General features: G+C 40.6%; 1 protein-coding gene across 2 annotated transcripts in view; it reads right to left on the reverse strand.

The window, feature by feature from the left end:
* ADAMTS12 (ADAM metallopeptidase with thrombospondin type 1 motif 12) overlaps positions 1-17,828 on the reverse strand; it is a 177,115-nt gene that overhangs the window by 94,567 nt on the left and 64,720 nt on the right. The window contains exon 3 of one of the 2 annotated variants that reach the window (XM_082782644.1): positions 15,195-15,369. In XM_082782644.1, coding sequence (XP_082638770.1) covers positions 15,195-15,369 — 175 coding nt within the window. Of the gene's footprint in view, positions 1-1,330; positions 1,387-15,194; positions 15,370-17,828 lie in introns of those variants that run through there. The other variant, XM_082782645.1, reaches the window with a different exon arrangement.

Here is a 17,828-nt window from a genome sequence, read left to right on the forward strand (position 1 = left end):
ATGCTGTATGCATAACTTGCTACCCACAGCAGACTGGCTGAGACACCTCAAAATTCCTCTCACAGTACGCCTGGAGCCCTGCACTCACAGTAGCACTTGCATCCCTGTACAACCACTTTAAAATTAGGGAAGCTCATCTCCGCCCTCTATTTTCTGGTGTCAAGAAGCAAGCTAATAACTAATTGCAAATTCAGGGAGTTCTGAAGATGTAGAAGGAACAACTGCATCAGCTCTTTCTCCTCCAAAGGGTTTAAAACATATTGAAATGGGTCACATTAGCAAGACTAGGGAGCAAATAATGCTGACTTGGACTTCCAAAATGATGTGCAGTACAATGCCCTCCCAGTAAACATCTCAGCTGGCAGGACTGCTGCATGTCTTTTGGTGCAGCATCTCTTTCTTTCTCACTCTCATCTCAGGCAGGCCCAGATCTCTTGGAAATACATTAGAACCAGAGTTGTTTCTATATCAAAACCCATGATTAAATCTAGAAGCATCTCTAAGCAGTGATACAACTTCACCTGCTATATAAAATCCTAGAAATGACATATTGGTTTGAAGACACCAGTAGAGTAATACTGATAAAACATTTATCTGAACTAATAGAGCAAATAAATCAGTAACACCATTAACTCCGTAACAAAACTAAATATCTACTGTAATGGACTGCACAAATCCTGATGTTTGATTTCTAATATTATATTAACAGGATTTAAGTTTCAACTGCTCTTTCCCCCTTTCTTCTTTCCTTCCTTTTTTCCTTCCTTCATTTCTTTTCAACAATTCTGAGGAAAACAGTGCTTTTTCCCAATGCACTCAAAACCATTGTGACATATTTCCATTACAAAAGGAATCCGAGGAGCGGTACTAACATGAGCCAATACAGGGGAGCAAGGGTAAAAGCCGGAGAGAATGACTGGATCCAATTCCTTTGCTCATTGGCCATCCTTATAAACACCCAAACCAAACAGGTTCTTCCCTAAAATACTGAAGCCCATTAAATCTTTTTGGCAGCTTCATGCACCTGTCTAAAGACCTTTGGGTTGCAAGACGAGGCATGCTGTGGACAGAGGCCAGTAAGTGAACAATTCTAGCATGGCAGTTTGTTATGTGTGGAAAGTAGTCGTAACAGTTCATACCTAATTCCAGAAATCTGGATTGTTTCCAACAAAAGCCAAACCAAACCAAACCAAACCAAACCAAACCAAAACAAAAAACTCAGTTTAAAGTCCAACTTTTCCAGAGATACTTTAAGAAATGTGAAGCACCACAACTAAATTGATGCATAATGTCATAATGTCTGTGTTGTGAAAGAGAAATGGATACTCACAGAAAAGGTTTTTGAAGTCACAGTCAAACTACGCCTTTTAATTAGTTTGGTTAAATACAGATTACTAAGGGAAAGAAGAAAAAGACAGTCAGGAATTAATATTGAAAAGAACAGTTCTTTTAATGTTTGAAATGATATCTTCGAGAAATGCTGCATATGCTATAACTTTCTTATCTTTGTGCTTATACAAAAGAGTTTATTTGGCCTTCTTCTGGACCAGCTGTTGTTTTTTCCATTCCATTTCCATTGTATCTAAAATATACCAATCCCACTAGTGCTCTCAAAGGAAAAAACACATGCTTGCACTTTGAAGGGCCTCCTTGCTCTTGGCCAAGGCCAAATATCTTGTATTTCAGATGACGTTATTAGAGCAATACAGCCTTCAAAGCCTTGGGCCCAATCCTGCTGTGCTTCTGCAACAAACACCAGCAGTGTTAGACTAGCTCTTGCAGGCAAGAACTGCCCTCTAGGCCTGGGCCTACAACAGGGTTGGTTGTTCTGGGAGTTACTGAAAAGAATCATCCTAATATTACATCTTGAAAATCTCAGATGCATACTGCTTTAACTGTTTTCTGTTCTTAGAAGCAGGACCTGACAACATTTTTCAGTTTCGCGACACTTTGAAAGACCATCACGGAGGCTCTCCCATGCCAGCTCTACACACAAGCTTTCAGTTTGCCCAATTACACCCCAGAACTGGAGGCATCCACACACAAGACACCAGCACAACAACAGAGCAGGGACAGCCCATGTCCCAGCTACTCAGGCACCTGTAGCATGAAAAAAAAATCAAAACCTGTCAGGGAAGGTGGTCAACAGCATCTCTGCATGTGAGAAGTTGAGGACTCCTGCCACTAAGCACCCCACATAAGCAGCCCTGTTAGGATAATACTGTCCTGGGGTGACCAGTGACATTATGAGCTCTTCATAAGTGCCACAACCCAGGTGAATGGATATTCATATAATCACAGAATCATAAAGGTTGGAAAAGACCTTCAAGATCATCTGGTCCAACCATATTCCTGGTTTTAGCCAGAATTTTGAGTGTAAATTTTATTTTTAATTCTTGTTTCTGATCAAACACTGGTTGTCAGATGCAATACAACCTGTGGGAAGTGACGATTATATTAATTTTCTTCCATTTTTGTTGTGTATAGGATGGAGGTTGACCAGTGACACCAGCTGTAGCTAACTGGACTCACTGTGGTTTGCTGCCAATGGAAAACCATGAAAGAATACTTCACAGGAAACAATCGGCTTGCACAATCAAATACCAAGACGTTTGAGTGTTTGCTTAGAACCGGGTTTCAGCTTTGAAATTTGCACTCTACTGGAAAGAAAAATAAGGAAAACCCTGTTAACAGACTTAACATTTATTGTTTTCTAAAAAACAGGCTCAGTTTTCATTTGCAGAAAGTTCCCAGTCCTTTTCTTTCCTGTAGTCTTGAGATTTTAAAGGTATGTAAATGGGACCAGAAAAAGAGAAAAATGCAGGAGTGTTTGCCTGAAGACATCCAGTTCAAACACATCATAAAATAATATGATTAATAATAGCCTAAGGAGAGCAAAATATATAAAAAAATGATGAAGATGATGATGGATAAAATTGGGCTATATCCATCCCCTGAGTAAGAGGTTGTTCAGTAAGCCCATCTTTAATGCTAAGGCAATCTCTATTGAAAAACTTTTACCTGTCTGCCAGTGTTACTGGCTGAGGCTTTCCAGGAAAGTCCCTTCTTTTTCTGCACTTCCCCATTACCTCCCCAGCAGGCAAAATTTCATTCTTCTCGTACTAGACATCTCCTCAGAGGAACACCTGACTGACAGAAATATTTCACAATGGGGAATGGATGCAACAGGGACACTGAAAATACCATAAGGCGGATAGTTTTTCAGTGAATATTTTACCTGTAGAATGTCAGGCAAATAATATAGAAAATGTCAGGAATGATCCCTTGCTAAAACTTCTGCAGCACCTGAAAGAAGACTTTGATCCACATCCAAATCTCCACAGAGCTGAGGAGAATGCAGACTTGGGGCACAACTGACAACATTGAGGTTCTGAGTAGAAAGAACTTGATCCAGCTTGTTTTAGTCATGAGGTAGGCAAGAAACTTGCTTCTAATTCTAACTTTGGCAGAATGGAAGACTCATACTGAGGCTGTTCTTTGTGTTTAAGAAATATTTAAAATGCAAAAATCTATTTCTCTGCAGCTTCAAATCGAACGGTTTTGCACCTGAGCAAAACCTTAGACAAGACCTTTTTAAAATGAGTATAAAGCAGAGACGGTATGGAATTAGACTATTTTTGAAGAAATGAATAAATGACATCAAGGACATTCTATTTTGCACAAAGATTTAACTTTCTGGCAGTGTTCCTTGAGACTGGCTAGCACAGTTTAGAGGAGACCTCTAACCATCTAATTTATGTGTAGAGAGACTTCATTAGTAATTGTTTAAGAACGACTGGAAAATATATATCTACCTGATTCCATGTTGTTTGCTTAAGTTTAAGTTGAATATTTGCAAGAAAAGCAGAGTCAGTACACAAGAGATTATGACAAGAATTAATATTCTCTTTTATTTTCTTTCATACAGAAACCTGGACACTCAACAAATGGTTTCACAAAGTCTTCAGTGTAACAGTTAATGGTGGTAGCTAAAAATATTTGCTGTACCTTTTGGCATAGCAGTCTTCTGGTCACCTTTTTTTGTTTGTTTGTTTGTGTTTGTTTTTTGTCTGTTGTTTGTTTGTTTTTGTTTTTGTTTTGCATAAAGTCAGATGCCTACTTTGACTGAACAATTCCTTTTTCTAGAAAAAAAAGTGTGTAATTCTGTATGACCTTTCAGTGAAAAATGTCCCTCCAGTCTGTTATTTTTGCCCAGGTTTTTCAGGAGAGTTCTTTCTACAGAAATAGCATACAGCAAAGAGGCATTACTTACAAAGACACCCTGCAGCAGGTAAACTTTACATAAACCCTGTAAGACTGAGGAACAAACCTGTAAACCCTACTAAATGTCTTTCATAACAGTCAAACCCAGCTAGTTCAGTAGCTCTCTGAATCTGTGTTGAGGCAGATCTTTGTTTTCAGATACTGAATGCATGAACAGTTCAGATATAAAGACCTGTGTCAGAAACACCCTGGATCCCCAAAGATGCAGACTACTACCTGCCTAGTGTAATTGCTCCTATTAAACAAAACATCCCAAAAACTTGATTCTGCCAGAAATACACGATGAGACTGATCCCCACAGGCAACCATTGCTAGAGCTGAGAACTCCATCCTATACTCAACAGATAATCAGGAGTGGAGAATGGGATCTGTGCACTCCAGAGCATGCCATCAAGCAATCAGGTGAGGAGCAAGGTAAGTCTACATATAGCCTCACTTCTACACACTAAAGATAGAGCTTACAGTTTGCTCTACAAAATGACTGAAATAGTGGAGGATAAGAATAATCTTACAACCTCTTAAGTTATGCAGTACCCTCTGTCCCCAGTTAATCGTAGTTAAAATCAATGTTAGTTAAAATCAATGAAAGAAGTAAGACAATCTCCTTTTAACTATAATTCACCCAGAGGACTCTCTTCAATTATGCAAAATGCATCCAAGTTCAAGCAGATGTTGGGAACATGGAGTGAAGAACACTATACCCAAGCAAGGAGTGGACAAGCTGTGAGGACACTGTGTTTCCTGCAGAATAAACAGGTGTCCAAGCATTACAAGCCTCTCACAGTTTAAGTGGGTCACAGAAGGCTACCAGAGGCTCATCAGGGACATGCAGACTTTGGAGGAACTAACTGAGAACATTGAGCTCGTATCAGTGCATTAGCCCCACAGCACAAGCCCAGCACTTCTCAGAAGAATTAGAAGTCTGTGATCTGCCCAGAAATAATAAGGTAATTGTAGATTCTTCTTAGAAAGTTCACAGAGAGTTCAATATGACTGGGAAGTTTGGCACTAACCACACTGAAGGCTGAACAGCTTTGCCAATACTACTCTATTAATGAGAGAAGGGTTCGAGCAAGTTTTCAAACTCTTGTAACAAATCTATTCCCCAATGCAGCTTTCTCTGTTGATTATTTCAACTGTGCAAATAAGGTTTAAAATTGTTCATGGCTAATATTTCTCTACAAAAGAGAAAGGAATGATGGCATGTGAAATGTTACAGTTTAATTTTCAACTGTATTGCTCCCCAAATCAATACTGCAGCAATTTAACATTTACATTAGCAAATCATTTGTTTACCAAATCAATATCAATACTTTAAAAGAGAAATAGCATCACACACAGTTTGACAAGGAAAACTGTAGGCACAGATCAAGAGCAGATTATATTCCTCTACCACGGAACATGGTTAAAAATGCTGACTGTAAGTTCATTCTGCAAACAGACTCCTTAATGTGATGAGAGGTGAAGCAAATTGTTCCAGTGAAGACAAAAGATCACAATTTACCCTTTAAACTACAGGAAAGCAAGCACAGTGCAGCAAATTCTGCCTCTTCCCAGTGGCACAGGATGGAAAAGAAAGACTGCTGAAATGTGATAAAGGAGACTGCCTCCCCCCACTATAATTTTGACTTACATTGTTTGAAAAATGTCCTTTCACAGAACATCAAAATTTATTCAGTCATTGAACAAGTGTATCATTGTTCTGATACATTTTGGTGGCAACAAGTGACTATTACCAAGTTATAACAACAATCTCCCATTGCCACTTGTTTTCCCTCTTACCACCAGCACAGTACAAGTACATATGGAAACCACCCTGTTACAGTTGGTACTGAAATACTGAAGGTTAAATTCCATTGGAAAAGAGAAGATGATAAAACCTTTAGGGATTAGGACACCAAGTGCAGGCACTCTGCCAGCATTGAGCTTTCTCTGCCACATTTCAGCACAGTCTTTGGATCCACTTGGAGAAAGCGCTGGGTTTGATTCTACTGGAGAGGAAGAATTGCATAAAATACAGTATTTTCTTCCATTCTCCTCTACCAATACTTCTACTGCATGTAACTACAGCCTAGGCAACTCCCAAGGGCAATGCATCCCAAATGTCAGAGAAGACATCTTAGGATAGGATGAATCAGCCTTTGACAATGACTGTTACTCTCCAAGAACTGTAAAACATGCTAGCTTGTAACACATCTAGCTTAAACTAAAGTATTCAACTACTTGGGTATCAAAGTTTAAATGTTTCAGCATTATACAGTGCTGTTGCAACATAAAGTTCAAGTAATATTTTAAGCAGATTCATTGAACATCTGTATGCTAATAAATACATCAACACAAAAAGGAGGACTAAGGAAAATCTCCATCCTTTACTGGATGCGGGGGGAAACTTAGTTACAAGAGATGAGGAAAAGGCAGAGGTGCTCAATGCCTTCTTTGCCTCAGTCTTTAGAGGCAATACCAGATGTTCTCTGGATACTCAGTACCCTGAGCTGGTGGAAGGGGATGGGGAGCAGGATGTGGCCCTCACTATCCATGAAGAACTGGTTGGTGACCTGCTACGGCACTTGGATGTGCACAAGTCGATGGGGCCGGATGGGATCCACCCAAGGGTACTGAGAGAACTGGCAGAGGAGCTGGCCAAGCCACTATCCATCATTTATCAGCAGTCCTGGCTATCGGGGGAGGTCCCAGTTGACTGGCGGCTAGCAAACGTGACACCCAGCTACAAGAAGGGCCGGAGGGCAGACCTGGGAAACTACAGGCCTGTCAGTTTGACCTCAGTGCCAGGGAAGCTCATGGAGCAGATCCTCCTGAGAGTCATCATGCAGCACTTGCAGGGGAAGCAGGCGATCAGGCCTAGTCAGCATGGGCAGATCCTGCTTGACAAACCTGATCTCCTTCTATGACAAAGTGATGCGCTGAGTGGATGAGGGAAAGGCTGTGGATGTGGTCTACCTTGACTTCAGCAAGGCTTTTGACACTGTCTCCCACAGCATTCTCCTCAAGAAACTGGCTGCTCTTGGCTTGGACTGGCGCACGCTTCGTTGGGTTAGAAACTGGCTGGATAGCCGGGCCCAAAGAGTCGTGGTGAATGGATCCAAGTCCAGTTGGAGGCCAGTCACTAGTGGCGTCCCCCAGGGCTCGGTTCTGGGGCCGGTCCTCTTTAATATCTTCATCGATGATCTGGACGAGGGCATTGAGTGCCCCCTCAGTAAATTTGCAGATGACACCAAGTTAGGTGCGTGTGTTGATCTGCTTGAGGGTAGGAAAGCTCTGCAGGAGGATCTGGATAGGCTGCACCGATGGGCTGAGGTCAACTGCATGAAGTTCAACAAGGCCAAGTGCCGGGTCCTGCACCTGGGGCGCAATAACCCCAAGCAGAGCTACAGGCTGGGAGAGGAATGGTTGGAGAGCTGCCAGTCAGAGAAGGACCTGGGAGTGATGGTGGATAGTCGGCTGAATATGAGCCAGCAGTGTGCTCAGGTGGCCAAGAAGGCCAACGGCATCCTGGCTTGTATCAGGAACAGTGTGACCAGCAGGGCTAGGGAGGTGATCGTCCCCCTGTACTCGGCTCTGGTGAGGCCGCACCTCGAGTACTGTGTTCAGTTTTGGGCCCCTCGCTACAAGAAGGACATCGAGGTGCTTGAGCGGGTGCAGAGAAGGGCGACAAAGCTGGTGAGGGGCCTGGAGAACAAGTCCTACGAGGAGCGGCTGAGGGAGCTGGGCTTGTTCAGCCTGGAGAAGAGGAGGCTCAGGGGTGACCTTATCGCTCTTTTTAGGTACCTCAAGGGAGGCTGTAGTGAGGTGGGGGTTGGCCTGTTCTCCCACGTGCCTGGTGACAGGACGAGGGGGAATGGGCTTAAGTTGAGCCAGGGGAGTTTTAGGTTAGATGTTAGGAAGAACTTCTTTACTGAAAGGGTTGTGAGGCACTGGAACAGGCTGCCCAGGGAAGTGGTGGAGTCACCATCCCTGGAAGTCTTCAAAAGACATTTAGATGTAGAGCTTAGGGATATGGTTTAGTGGGGACTGTTAGCATTAGGTCAGAGGTTGGACTCGATGATCTTGAGATCTCTTCCAACCTAGAAATTCTGTGATTCTGTGATTCTGTGAAAACTTAGTATCCTTTCCATTGCTTAGCAAGAAGACTACACCTTTTCATTTCTTAGAAAGCTCACTTTTAACAACAGCATTTTTGACAGCAAAGTGTAAGGAACAAAGAAGTCTTCTTAAATTTGTATGTCAAATGCTAACAACTGTAAGTTAAAGACTTTTTATCTCCTGAGCACAGAACCCAGAGATTTCAGAAACGGAACTCTTCCTTTTTTCTGGAGAAGAAAACCACAAGACAATGAAAAACAAAAATCTATCTTATCTCTGATAAGCTGCTAATAAACTCCAAAGAACTGCTGAAAAACAAACAAACAAAAAAAAAAAAAAAAAAAAAAAAAACTTCCTGAAACATGAAAGTGTTGTGGTTTAACCTGTCAGGCAGCTCAGCACCACACTGCCACATGCTCACTCCCCCCAAGTGGGATGGGAAAGAGTACTGTAAAAGGTAAAACTGTAAGAACTTATGGGTTGAGATGAAGACAGCTAAATAAGAGAGAAAGACATAAGGTAAAGGAAAAAAGAAAAAAATAAAGAAAGAAATAGAAGACAGCTAAATAAGAGAGAAAGACATAAGGTAAAGGAAAAAAGAAAAAAATAAAGAAAGAAAGAAAGAAAAACGAAAAAAAAGGGGAAAAAAGAAAAAGGAAAATGAAAAAGGAAAAAAAAAGAAAAAAGAAAAAAAAAGTGATGCACAACAAAATTGCTCACCACCTACTGACCAATGCCCAGCGAGTACATGCGCAGCAATGGCCCCCCTGGCCAGCGAGCCCCTATTAACTGTTCAGCACAGCACCACACCGTGTGGGACATCGCTTTTTCCAGCCTGGGCCTGTTGTCCTGGCTCTGTCCCCTCCCAGCTCCTGGTGCACCCCCAGCCTCCTCGCTGGCAGGGCCAAACCAGGATCTGAAACATCCTGGGCTCTGTGTGAGCACTGCTCCGCAACAACTAAAACATCAGTGTGTTATCAGCATTATTCTCATCCTAAACTCAAAACACAGCACCATGCCAGGTACTCAGAAGAAAATTATCTGTATCTCAGCCAAAACTAGCAGAGAAAGAAAGTTAGAAACTTCTGCATCTTTTTCTTGAGCTTGTTTGGGAAAAAAATAATTCTGCTGAGATCAAACAGTTAAAAGCAATTCATAAAATATGAATCAAAATTCATATTATTTTTGAAATTCATCAAAAATAAAATTCACTATTAGAAAAAATCAGCTGTGATGTCTGTGTTTCCCAGGTACCCTACCTCTGAAATGCAAAATCTCCCACTGTCTGCACAAGCAGGCGCTCACTGCTCACAGTTCAATGAAGACTGTTCCAGAAATGAGATACTCCACATACTCCTGGAGGCTGCTTCTATTGTGGTTCTGGCTTTAAAACAGAGGTCACTCTGTCTATATGTATCCATTTGCTCTTTTTTCACAGCAAGCACCATTTAAACAGGTTTGTAGAGCATGTTTATAGAAAGGAGAGGGATGCAGGGAGAAAGATGCTCTTCCCTCTGCGCTGAATTCAGCTTGGTTATTATAATTCAATATGTGAAGTTACTATTCTAAGAAAAAATAGCCTTTGTGTTTTGGAGAAACTATGCAAATTAATTTGAATAGTAATTGATGTGGTTAAACACAGGATAAACAAATACTGTAAAAATGTCAGCATCATTCTTTGAAAGATATGGAAGTCACACAGCATGTATTGGGTTCTGCCAGCAAGCAAGGCTGCTTACATTGGCCACAATATTCTTCCAAAAAAAGACAGACTATCCTTTGAGAATAAAACAGTGTCCTGGACTTTTTTCCTGCCCTCTTCCAACTGGTTAAACAAAGGACTTCACTGTCAAGAGCCAAGACTAATAGTTTATGCTGTACGTTTACAGACAGAAAAAATGAAGAGAATCCTCTGGCAGCTGCAAGTTAATTATCAATGACCAAGACCATTATTCAATAAAATCCTGCCCTCAGACACAACCCATAGGCAGAATAGCACATAACTATCATCTGAAACAGCTTAATAACATTCCAGTCACCTGCTAAATGAATTACTACACAAAACATCTCTCAAACTACTTTAAAAATGGTTTTGCAGGGATGTTGGTGCTCTTCTCCTTCAGTTCCCTCCACCCCTCTGCTCACCTCTCAGAGCACCAGGGTACCACCTCCTCCTCCCTCACTCCAGCTTTATCCCATCACAGCTCCAAGGAAAGAATGCCTTCAATCTAATGGAGAAGTTTCTAAGGTTTGTAACTCCTCTGCAGACAAGGATTTGGAGATTCATGTACAAGTCAAACTAATCCCAAATTCTGATATGTGTGGAGCTCATCTATCAACTGTTTTCAAAACTGTCAAAATGAGGCAAAGCATATGACAACTGCTATATGCCTAAAGCTCCTATGACTTATTCACAGAGATCTATTTTAATACCATAAATCTCTCCTTGCTTAGTTATTTAGTACAGTTTACAGCAGTTTTACTGTTTTACTGGGCTACAGTCTGAATAAAACTCAGCTACCCTACCTTTAAACTACTGCAACTTGACCACTGCACCAGACCAAGAAAAAGTCCATCTTTTCATATCCTATCAGTCCCCTCTGTGGTGCTGCCATCCCCTATCACTGCTCATCTAGGAAGGGCTCCACTGTCATTCCACAAAGCTTCTCCACTTTGCAGCTCACAAACAAACCCAATACCTTGTGACAGACTGCATTAAAACAAGCAGAAAGATAAAGGAGCAGATCTTCTCTTATTTTGTGAAAGGGAAGTTAATTCATTCTCTTGCGCTGTACCTTGGAGCACTGGAAAGTTTTTAAGATAGCCTATTTAGAAAAACAAAACAAATCCTCCCTTTTCCTCTCCCACAGGCAAAAATGATCAGAAAAGTTATTTGTAAAGGTCAGGGCAATTTTTTATTTATCATGTTTGCCCCTTCTCACACATTTCAAATATCACTGTAAGACAGCAGCTTGCAATGTACCGTATCATGGTGCTGTTCTTAAGATAAGCACTCAGTTTTGCATGCAGCTAATGACTGAGTCATCCAGCAATTGCCTTAGCAGCAGCGGGAGCATACAGCACATACCTAAGTTCTAATTTACATCATTTATCACAATGATTTTTCTCCAAATATGTGGAACTTCAGGATACTGCAAATTATAAATTAATTAATATAATCATTGCAAGAGCACAGGAATGTAACTGATGCAAAAATATTACTGTATGTAGATCAGAGACAGATGACAAGCAGGGTTGGAACCTGGAGATACATCTGGTCATTGTCACAGTAAAAGCTGTTGTGAGCAAACTGCACAGAGCTTTTTTCTAGAGCTCCCTACATCAAAAAAGGCTAAAAAGTACTGTACAGGAGGTAGAGTCCTCACCTTCTCCTTCCTACAGCAATTCCTCTTTTTTGATTTTGCTTATACAAGTAGTCTTTCTATTCCTTGCCAGACAGACCTGCTAACTCTGACTACATTACTATTATCACCACCAAAATTTTTGCACGGACTCCAACTTTTCCAAGCAAAAATTATCATAGAATCATAGAATAATAGATTCATTAGGGTTGGAAAAGACCTCCAAGATCATCTGGTCCAACCATCCCCCAGCCACCAATGTCATCCACTAAACCCTGTCCCTAAGCACCACGTCCAACCTTTCCTTGAACACCCCCAGGGACAGTGACACCTCCACCTCCCTGGGCAACCTGTCCCAGTGCCTGACTGCTCATTCTGAGCAGAAATGTCTCCTCATTTCCAACTTGAACCTCGCGTGGCGCTACTTGAGGCCATTCCCTCTAGTCCTATCACTAGTTACCTGTGAGAAGAGGTCGACCCCCAGCTCCCCACACCTTCCTTTCAGGTAGTTGTAGAGAGCAGTGAGGTCTGCCCTCAGCCTCCTCTTCCCCAGACTAAAAAACCCCAGTTCCCTCAGACCCTCCTCACAGGACTTATGCTCCAGGCCCTTTACCAGCTTCGTAGCCCTTCTCTGGACACACGCCAGGCCCTTGATGTCCTTCTTATACTGAGAGCCCCAAAACTGAACATAGTACTTGAGGTGTGGCCTCACTAGAGGATAGTACAGGGGGATGATCACCGCCCTGGTCCTGCTGGCTGCACTATTCCTGATACAATTACATTTCAACCTGGGCGTATAAATTGTTTCACAAGCATAGTTCTTAGAAATGGCTCAGCTGTCTTGGTTTAAGTTCAAAAAACAAGACAAAACAAAAACAGAATCAGAGCTCAAATAAACAAAAGCACACACACTGTATAATGAACCTCAGCCCACAAGCTTAAAATACTTGACTCTGAAAACCAGGTCAAACACAGGATATGGCAGGCAGCTCTTTATCAGTTATTCCCCAGCCCAGCACAAAGTTAGGACTGAGAATACAGAAGAATGGTCATGATGTTGAATCTGTAAAATACAATTTATTTCTACAATTAAATGATAACTTGGAATTGTTTTCCTTTGAAGTGATCCCAAAAGGCATTAATCTGGGCCATCTGTGATATCACTAGGTATACCAGACTTCTGGCATGAAACAGCATGAAGTGCTTGTGGTGTTGAAAAGAGGGAAGAGGCAACTTGCCACCTTTAAAACTTAATTTATGTACCAAATATTCCCTACACCCTGTGTAGTAAATATATTCAGCAAAGAACTCAAGAATTAACTCACTTTCCATTTTTATTCTGTATTCTACCTCTACAATGAGCAATTGATCTTTAATAATGCCTACTGTAAACAGGAAATTACACTGAAGTCTTTTTCTAGCCCTGTTGAAGAGCTGGCTACAACAGCAGTTGAATAACAGAACATAAAACAAGAATTAAGGAGTTAAGGCCACCATAAGAACCAGTGACTATTATATCTTTTCACACAAAGAGCAGAAACATAATGAAGGGAATGCTTTCTTTTCCCAATGCACTTTTTCACACTGATTACTTTTATTACAGTCAAGCAGATTACTACTTGACCAAAAGCAGGCATAACCTATAAAGGCTGATCAAGTCAGTTAAACACAGAAGCCTAAGTGACAAGTGCATTACTTTTTTAATTCATAAGATGCTCCCTTTGCTAGCCTGAAATATCATGAACATATTATTAGCACAAGGAATAGCTCAATCATATTACAATGAATAACATCAGACAGAGTTAAAATCCAAAAGCCAATTAGAGCAAACTTAGCTAGTCTAAGTCATGAAATCTCAGGGAAGGTATGCTCAATTTGTCCTAGCATCCAGGTACAGTCTTTCTCAGTCTCATTCTTCAATACTTTAAAGGAAGACCCCAAAGATAAAAAGCAAGAAGTAGAAAGAAAATTATCAGACTACACAAAGCAAATACACAGCACAATGCCTGGTATTTTCTATCTTCTTTCCACACTTAAAATTACCGCTTATAGACATTATTCCATGCATAAAAGAAACATGGAGGACGGTAGACTAGAACAGTTCGTCACTCTTCACAGGCAAATCTAAACAAATTCCTCTGATTTATCCCAGTAATCAGCAAAGGAAATGAAAAATCAAGGAGATACTTTAGATCTGTTAAAATAGACACCAATATTAGATATTCATGGCTTATCAACTTAAGGTTTAGTTATCTAAAAAGTAGATATAATTTTATTTGATGAAAAACAATAAGAAACACCATTGATACTAATTCTTATGGCTTCCCCTTACCCTTACCTATGCATTATCACAGAAGATCGAGTGTCTCCCCACTAGCCCCCAGGCTTCTGGTTTCCCCCAGCAGTTTCACACTGCTCTTATCCAGCAAGAAACAACTGCTATCCAGGTCTACAACCAGAAGCACAGGGGGGCTGAGTTGTCTGCTTCTTTAAATTTTCAATTCATATCACACAGCAATAGAACTGCAGCAGCAGTCATGACTGAGAATTAAAAATTCCAACATATCCTTCCTTCTTTTGCACCCTCAGAAAAGAACCAACTATTATTTAACCATTAACCCTTGAAAAACACACAGACACACACCTCTACGTATTCCGCACCTCTATTTGTACATAACCTGGGCCTTACATCATTTGGGTTATTTTCATTCTTCCTACCAAAACTTTACCATTAGTAAAGAATGAATAAAGTAAATGATTCTAAAAATAATTAAAGGAACTCATTTTGGAGATAGGAGATATAAACTACATACTCCACCTTTCCAGGATAGCCTATTGGCTTGTTTTCCCAAAAGGCATAATGCTGACTGTTTTTGCTCCTGTATGTAAATTATTTTTTTATTTACGCTTCTAAAAAAACCACCAAAACAAACATATAACCATTGATCTGTTGATGCCTTACACTACACTTTCAGAACTGTCAAAAGTCTTTAAATATTCTGGTAACAATCACTAAGAATCTATGAAGCTTAAATATAAACACTGGATTAGAGATGGGATATTTTATATTAAGAACAACATTTCTATGGAGTGAGTATACTTTATTTAAAATAATAACAACTGCAATTCTTGTCATCCCAAAACTACTGAAGAATTTCAAGTCAAATTTACTGAACAATTTTGGCTGGAGGAAAAAGTGTGGGGTAGAAAGGAGCAACGGTGTGAAAAACATTCCAGCAGTCACAAGGCGGATTTAAATTCGGACTCAGAAAGGAACCAGATGGGTGGTCATAGAGGTGTTTTGACTGAGACACTCTCATTTTGCATAATCTCTTTTTCTACAGTTTAGGAAAGCCTGGCAAAAGGAAAGGCACAGACAGCTGGAAAATAAAAGCTGCTCAGAGAGATGCGGAAGGCAAATAGGCAGAAATTCAGCAACATTTGTACCATTCAATCCACATGCTTGTTGTTCTTCCACTGGAATTGCTCGTCTTCTCCTTAAAGCATTTTGAAGGGTATTTGCCTCATAGATAATGTGGGGATGGGGTGTTCCCTCTTTCTGTGGATGCTTTTTAATGGGCTCAATGAAGTAATCCCCATGGGGCAGTTGGAAATATCCAGTCTGAAAATAAGCATAAAATAGTTAATCTCTACTGTCCAGTACCTGAAGTCAAAAGTAAAATAGACTCTTTTCACACCACCATCCTTGAGCTCTTCTCATAAGCCAGCCTTTACACTGTGGCATCAAAATATTAAAACAACACAAAACAACACATTTTCAGCATTTATTTTGCTGCATACATCACAGTTGCTTTGTACCTCATGAAGGTGTAACAGACCAGATGGGAACAGAAGAAATATCTTCTTCCTAAAGTCCTGAAATACCATGTATTGAGGCAAAAGCTTCCATATTTGTACAAAGCCACGGAAAGGTCAAGAGTTAATTAGTCAAACATGATGCAGTACAAAGAGCCGCATCTTGTTCTTCTGGCGTTTTGCAGCCATTCCCCAGAGAACAAATCCTGAATAGAAGCTATTTCATAAGTGAAAAGCGTAATTCTGCTCCTACTGAAATTCCACAGTCAGATTACACAACACAAAATGGCTGAACTGTGTGGTCCACTCTCAACTCAAACAACAAACATCACCCCCCACCACAAGCCCCCAGGCTTTCAATGGAAGAAATAAGTAGCTTTTCATGACTTATACCAAGCTATTGTGATCATACAATAGGCTGGCATAACAAAGGCTGTAAAATTTCTCATGCTACAGCTTTTGTATCAAGCTCCTAACTTTGACTGAGCGCACTTTTGACAGGGCTTTGATATCAACCTGGACTACACAGGATTCATTTACATCTCCTGCTGCTGCAGTCTGAAAGATGCATGCAACTGAGAATGGCCTTGGTACCGTGTCTCAGTTTGCATTTCTGCAGAGATTGCTAACATTGCAAAACCATTCTATAGCCCCTACACTCCAACATATACAGAGCAATACTAAATCTAAAGAGAAGGATCTACTGACAACTCAGGTCCCGTAGCCCACGCTGGGGATGTGACAGAAGATCAAGGTATCCCACCCACTCTTAGACCTTTTTTTCAATCTTTGTTTATTCTCTTGCTGTGGTCAGTGCATCTTTCTTAACCTGCTCTGGGACAGGGGAAAAAAAAAAAGTCAGCAACACTGTAATTCCTTAGCTGCTGTATTCAAACTTACAAGGACAGAAAAATTTTTTAAATCATTCTGAAATACTCCAAGGTCCCCCAGTTTCCCTAGGCAGTTGGGAAAGCCAGCACAAAAGCAAGAAGAGGGAACTCTTTGGAGCTGGGGAGTCTGCCCCAACATCTCTAAAAAGTGACAACTCTTTCCCTTTCCAGTTTTCCACAGCAAGTCAAAGCTTAAAAAACAGAGATTATTCTTGGCTTGAAACCTTAAGGTTACACCCATAAGACTTCACAGGTTTAAGACTCAAAGTCACATATGTTTGCTCATGTGGGATTACTGTTACTGCTTGTATGTTTTCATTTCCTTTTTAAGGAAAAAGAAATTGAGCCTTCTGATTCTTAAACACAAAACCAAACATGCCCAGGTTTCTTTTTAAATTATAAATCAAGGCTACTTTTGACATAGTCTGAGATGCACTACGAAAGCAATAAAACCCATGCTTAGAATGGATAATGATGTCAAGCAAGCATGAACCTACAGAGGAGGAATTCCTATGTGGAGGCTAGACAACGAAATAAGTAGATGTTGCATTCCTCCTGCTGCTCAAGGAATCAAAGCATTGGCACAGGTCCATTCCATTTCATTCCACAGGATTCGAACTTTCTTTTATATTTTATAAGTCCTATTGTGTTTTTAGCCTGGTTGGAACCAGGAAGAACTAGCCATCTTCACTGCAGAGGCTGATTTTGTAGGGCAGACTGATTAGACACTGGCTTATTGTGTCAAAGTTGCACCTGTATAAAGGAAGGCAATCACATAAAAATTATATGTATCAGTAGTGACCTCATTTACCAAGCTCCCCAGTTTCTGTATGTCAAAATTCAGCTATCCATCCAAGCTTTACGGAGCAAGAGAATAAAGAAAAAATAAACTTATTTCATATTGCAAATGCACACACATAGATGGCAGGAAAGGTTGTTCAATGAGCCAGTAACCATTGGCTACTACAGAACCCGGCTTTGGACATTCCCACTGATTTTATTTTTTTTTTTTTAATGTTACTGTTTCTCAATATGAAACATCTGCTTTCTCGGTCTTAATGTTTTTTGCCATAACAACTCTATTCTAAAGTGAGCTCTGCCACAACAGACATCCCAAACCAGCCGGCATTCTGCAGACATCATTTGTTAAGTTCAGTACTGTAATTTCCCTGTCCCATCCTCCTGAGGTAGAAATCCTGCCAGCCTTCCTGTAGATCAGGGGTGAAATAAATTTTCGTCCTGTCCTCTACAGTAAATGCTTATCTGTACTAATTCTTCTACTATCCTTATCATCATCATCATCATCACTTTCCAGGAGTATATGCAGCCACTTGAAGCATGCCTGTATGTGTTTCATTCTTCATGTAGATGGATA

Source organism: Aythya marila (genome assembly GCF_965140915.1).
Source record: "Aythya marila genome assembly, chromosome: Z".
NCBI classification, from domain to species: Eukaryota; Metazoa; Chordata; class Aves; order Anseriformes; family Anatidae; genus Aythya; species Aythya marila.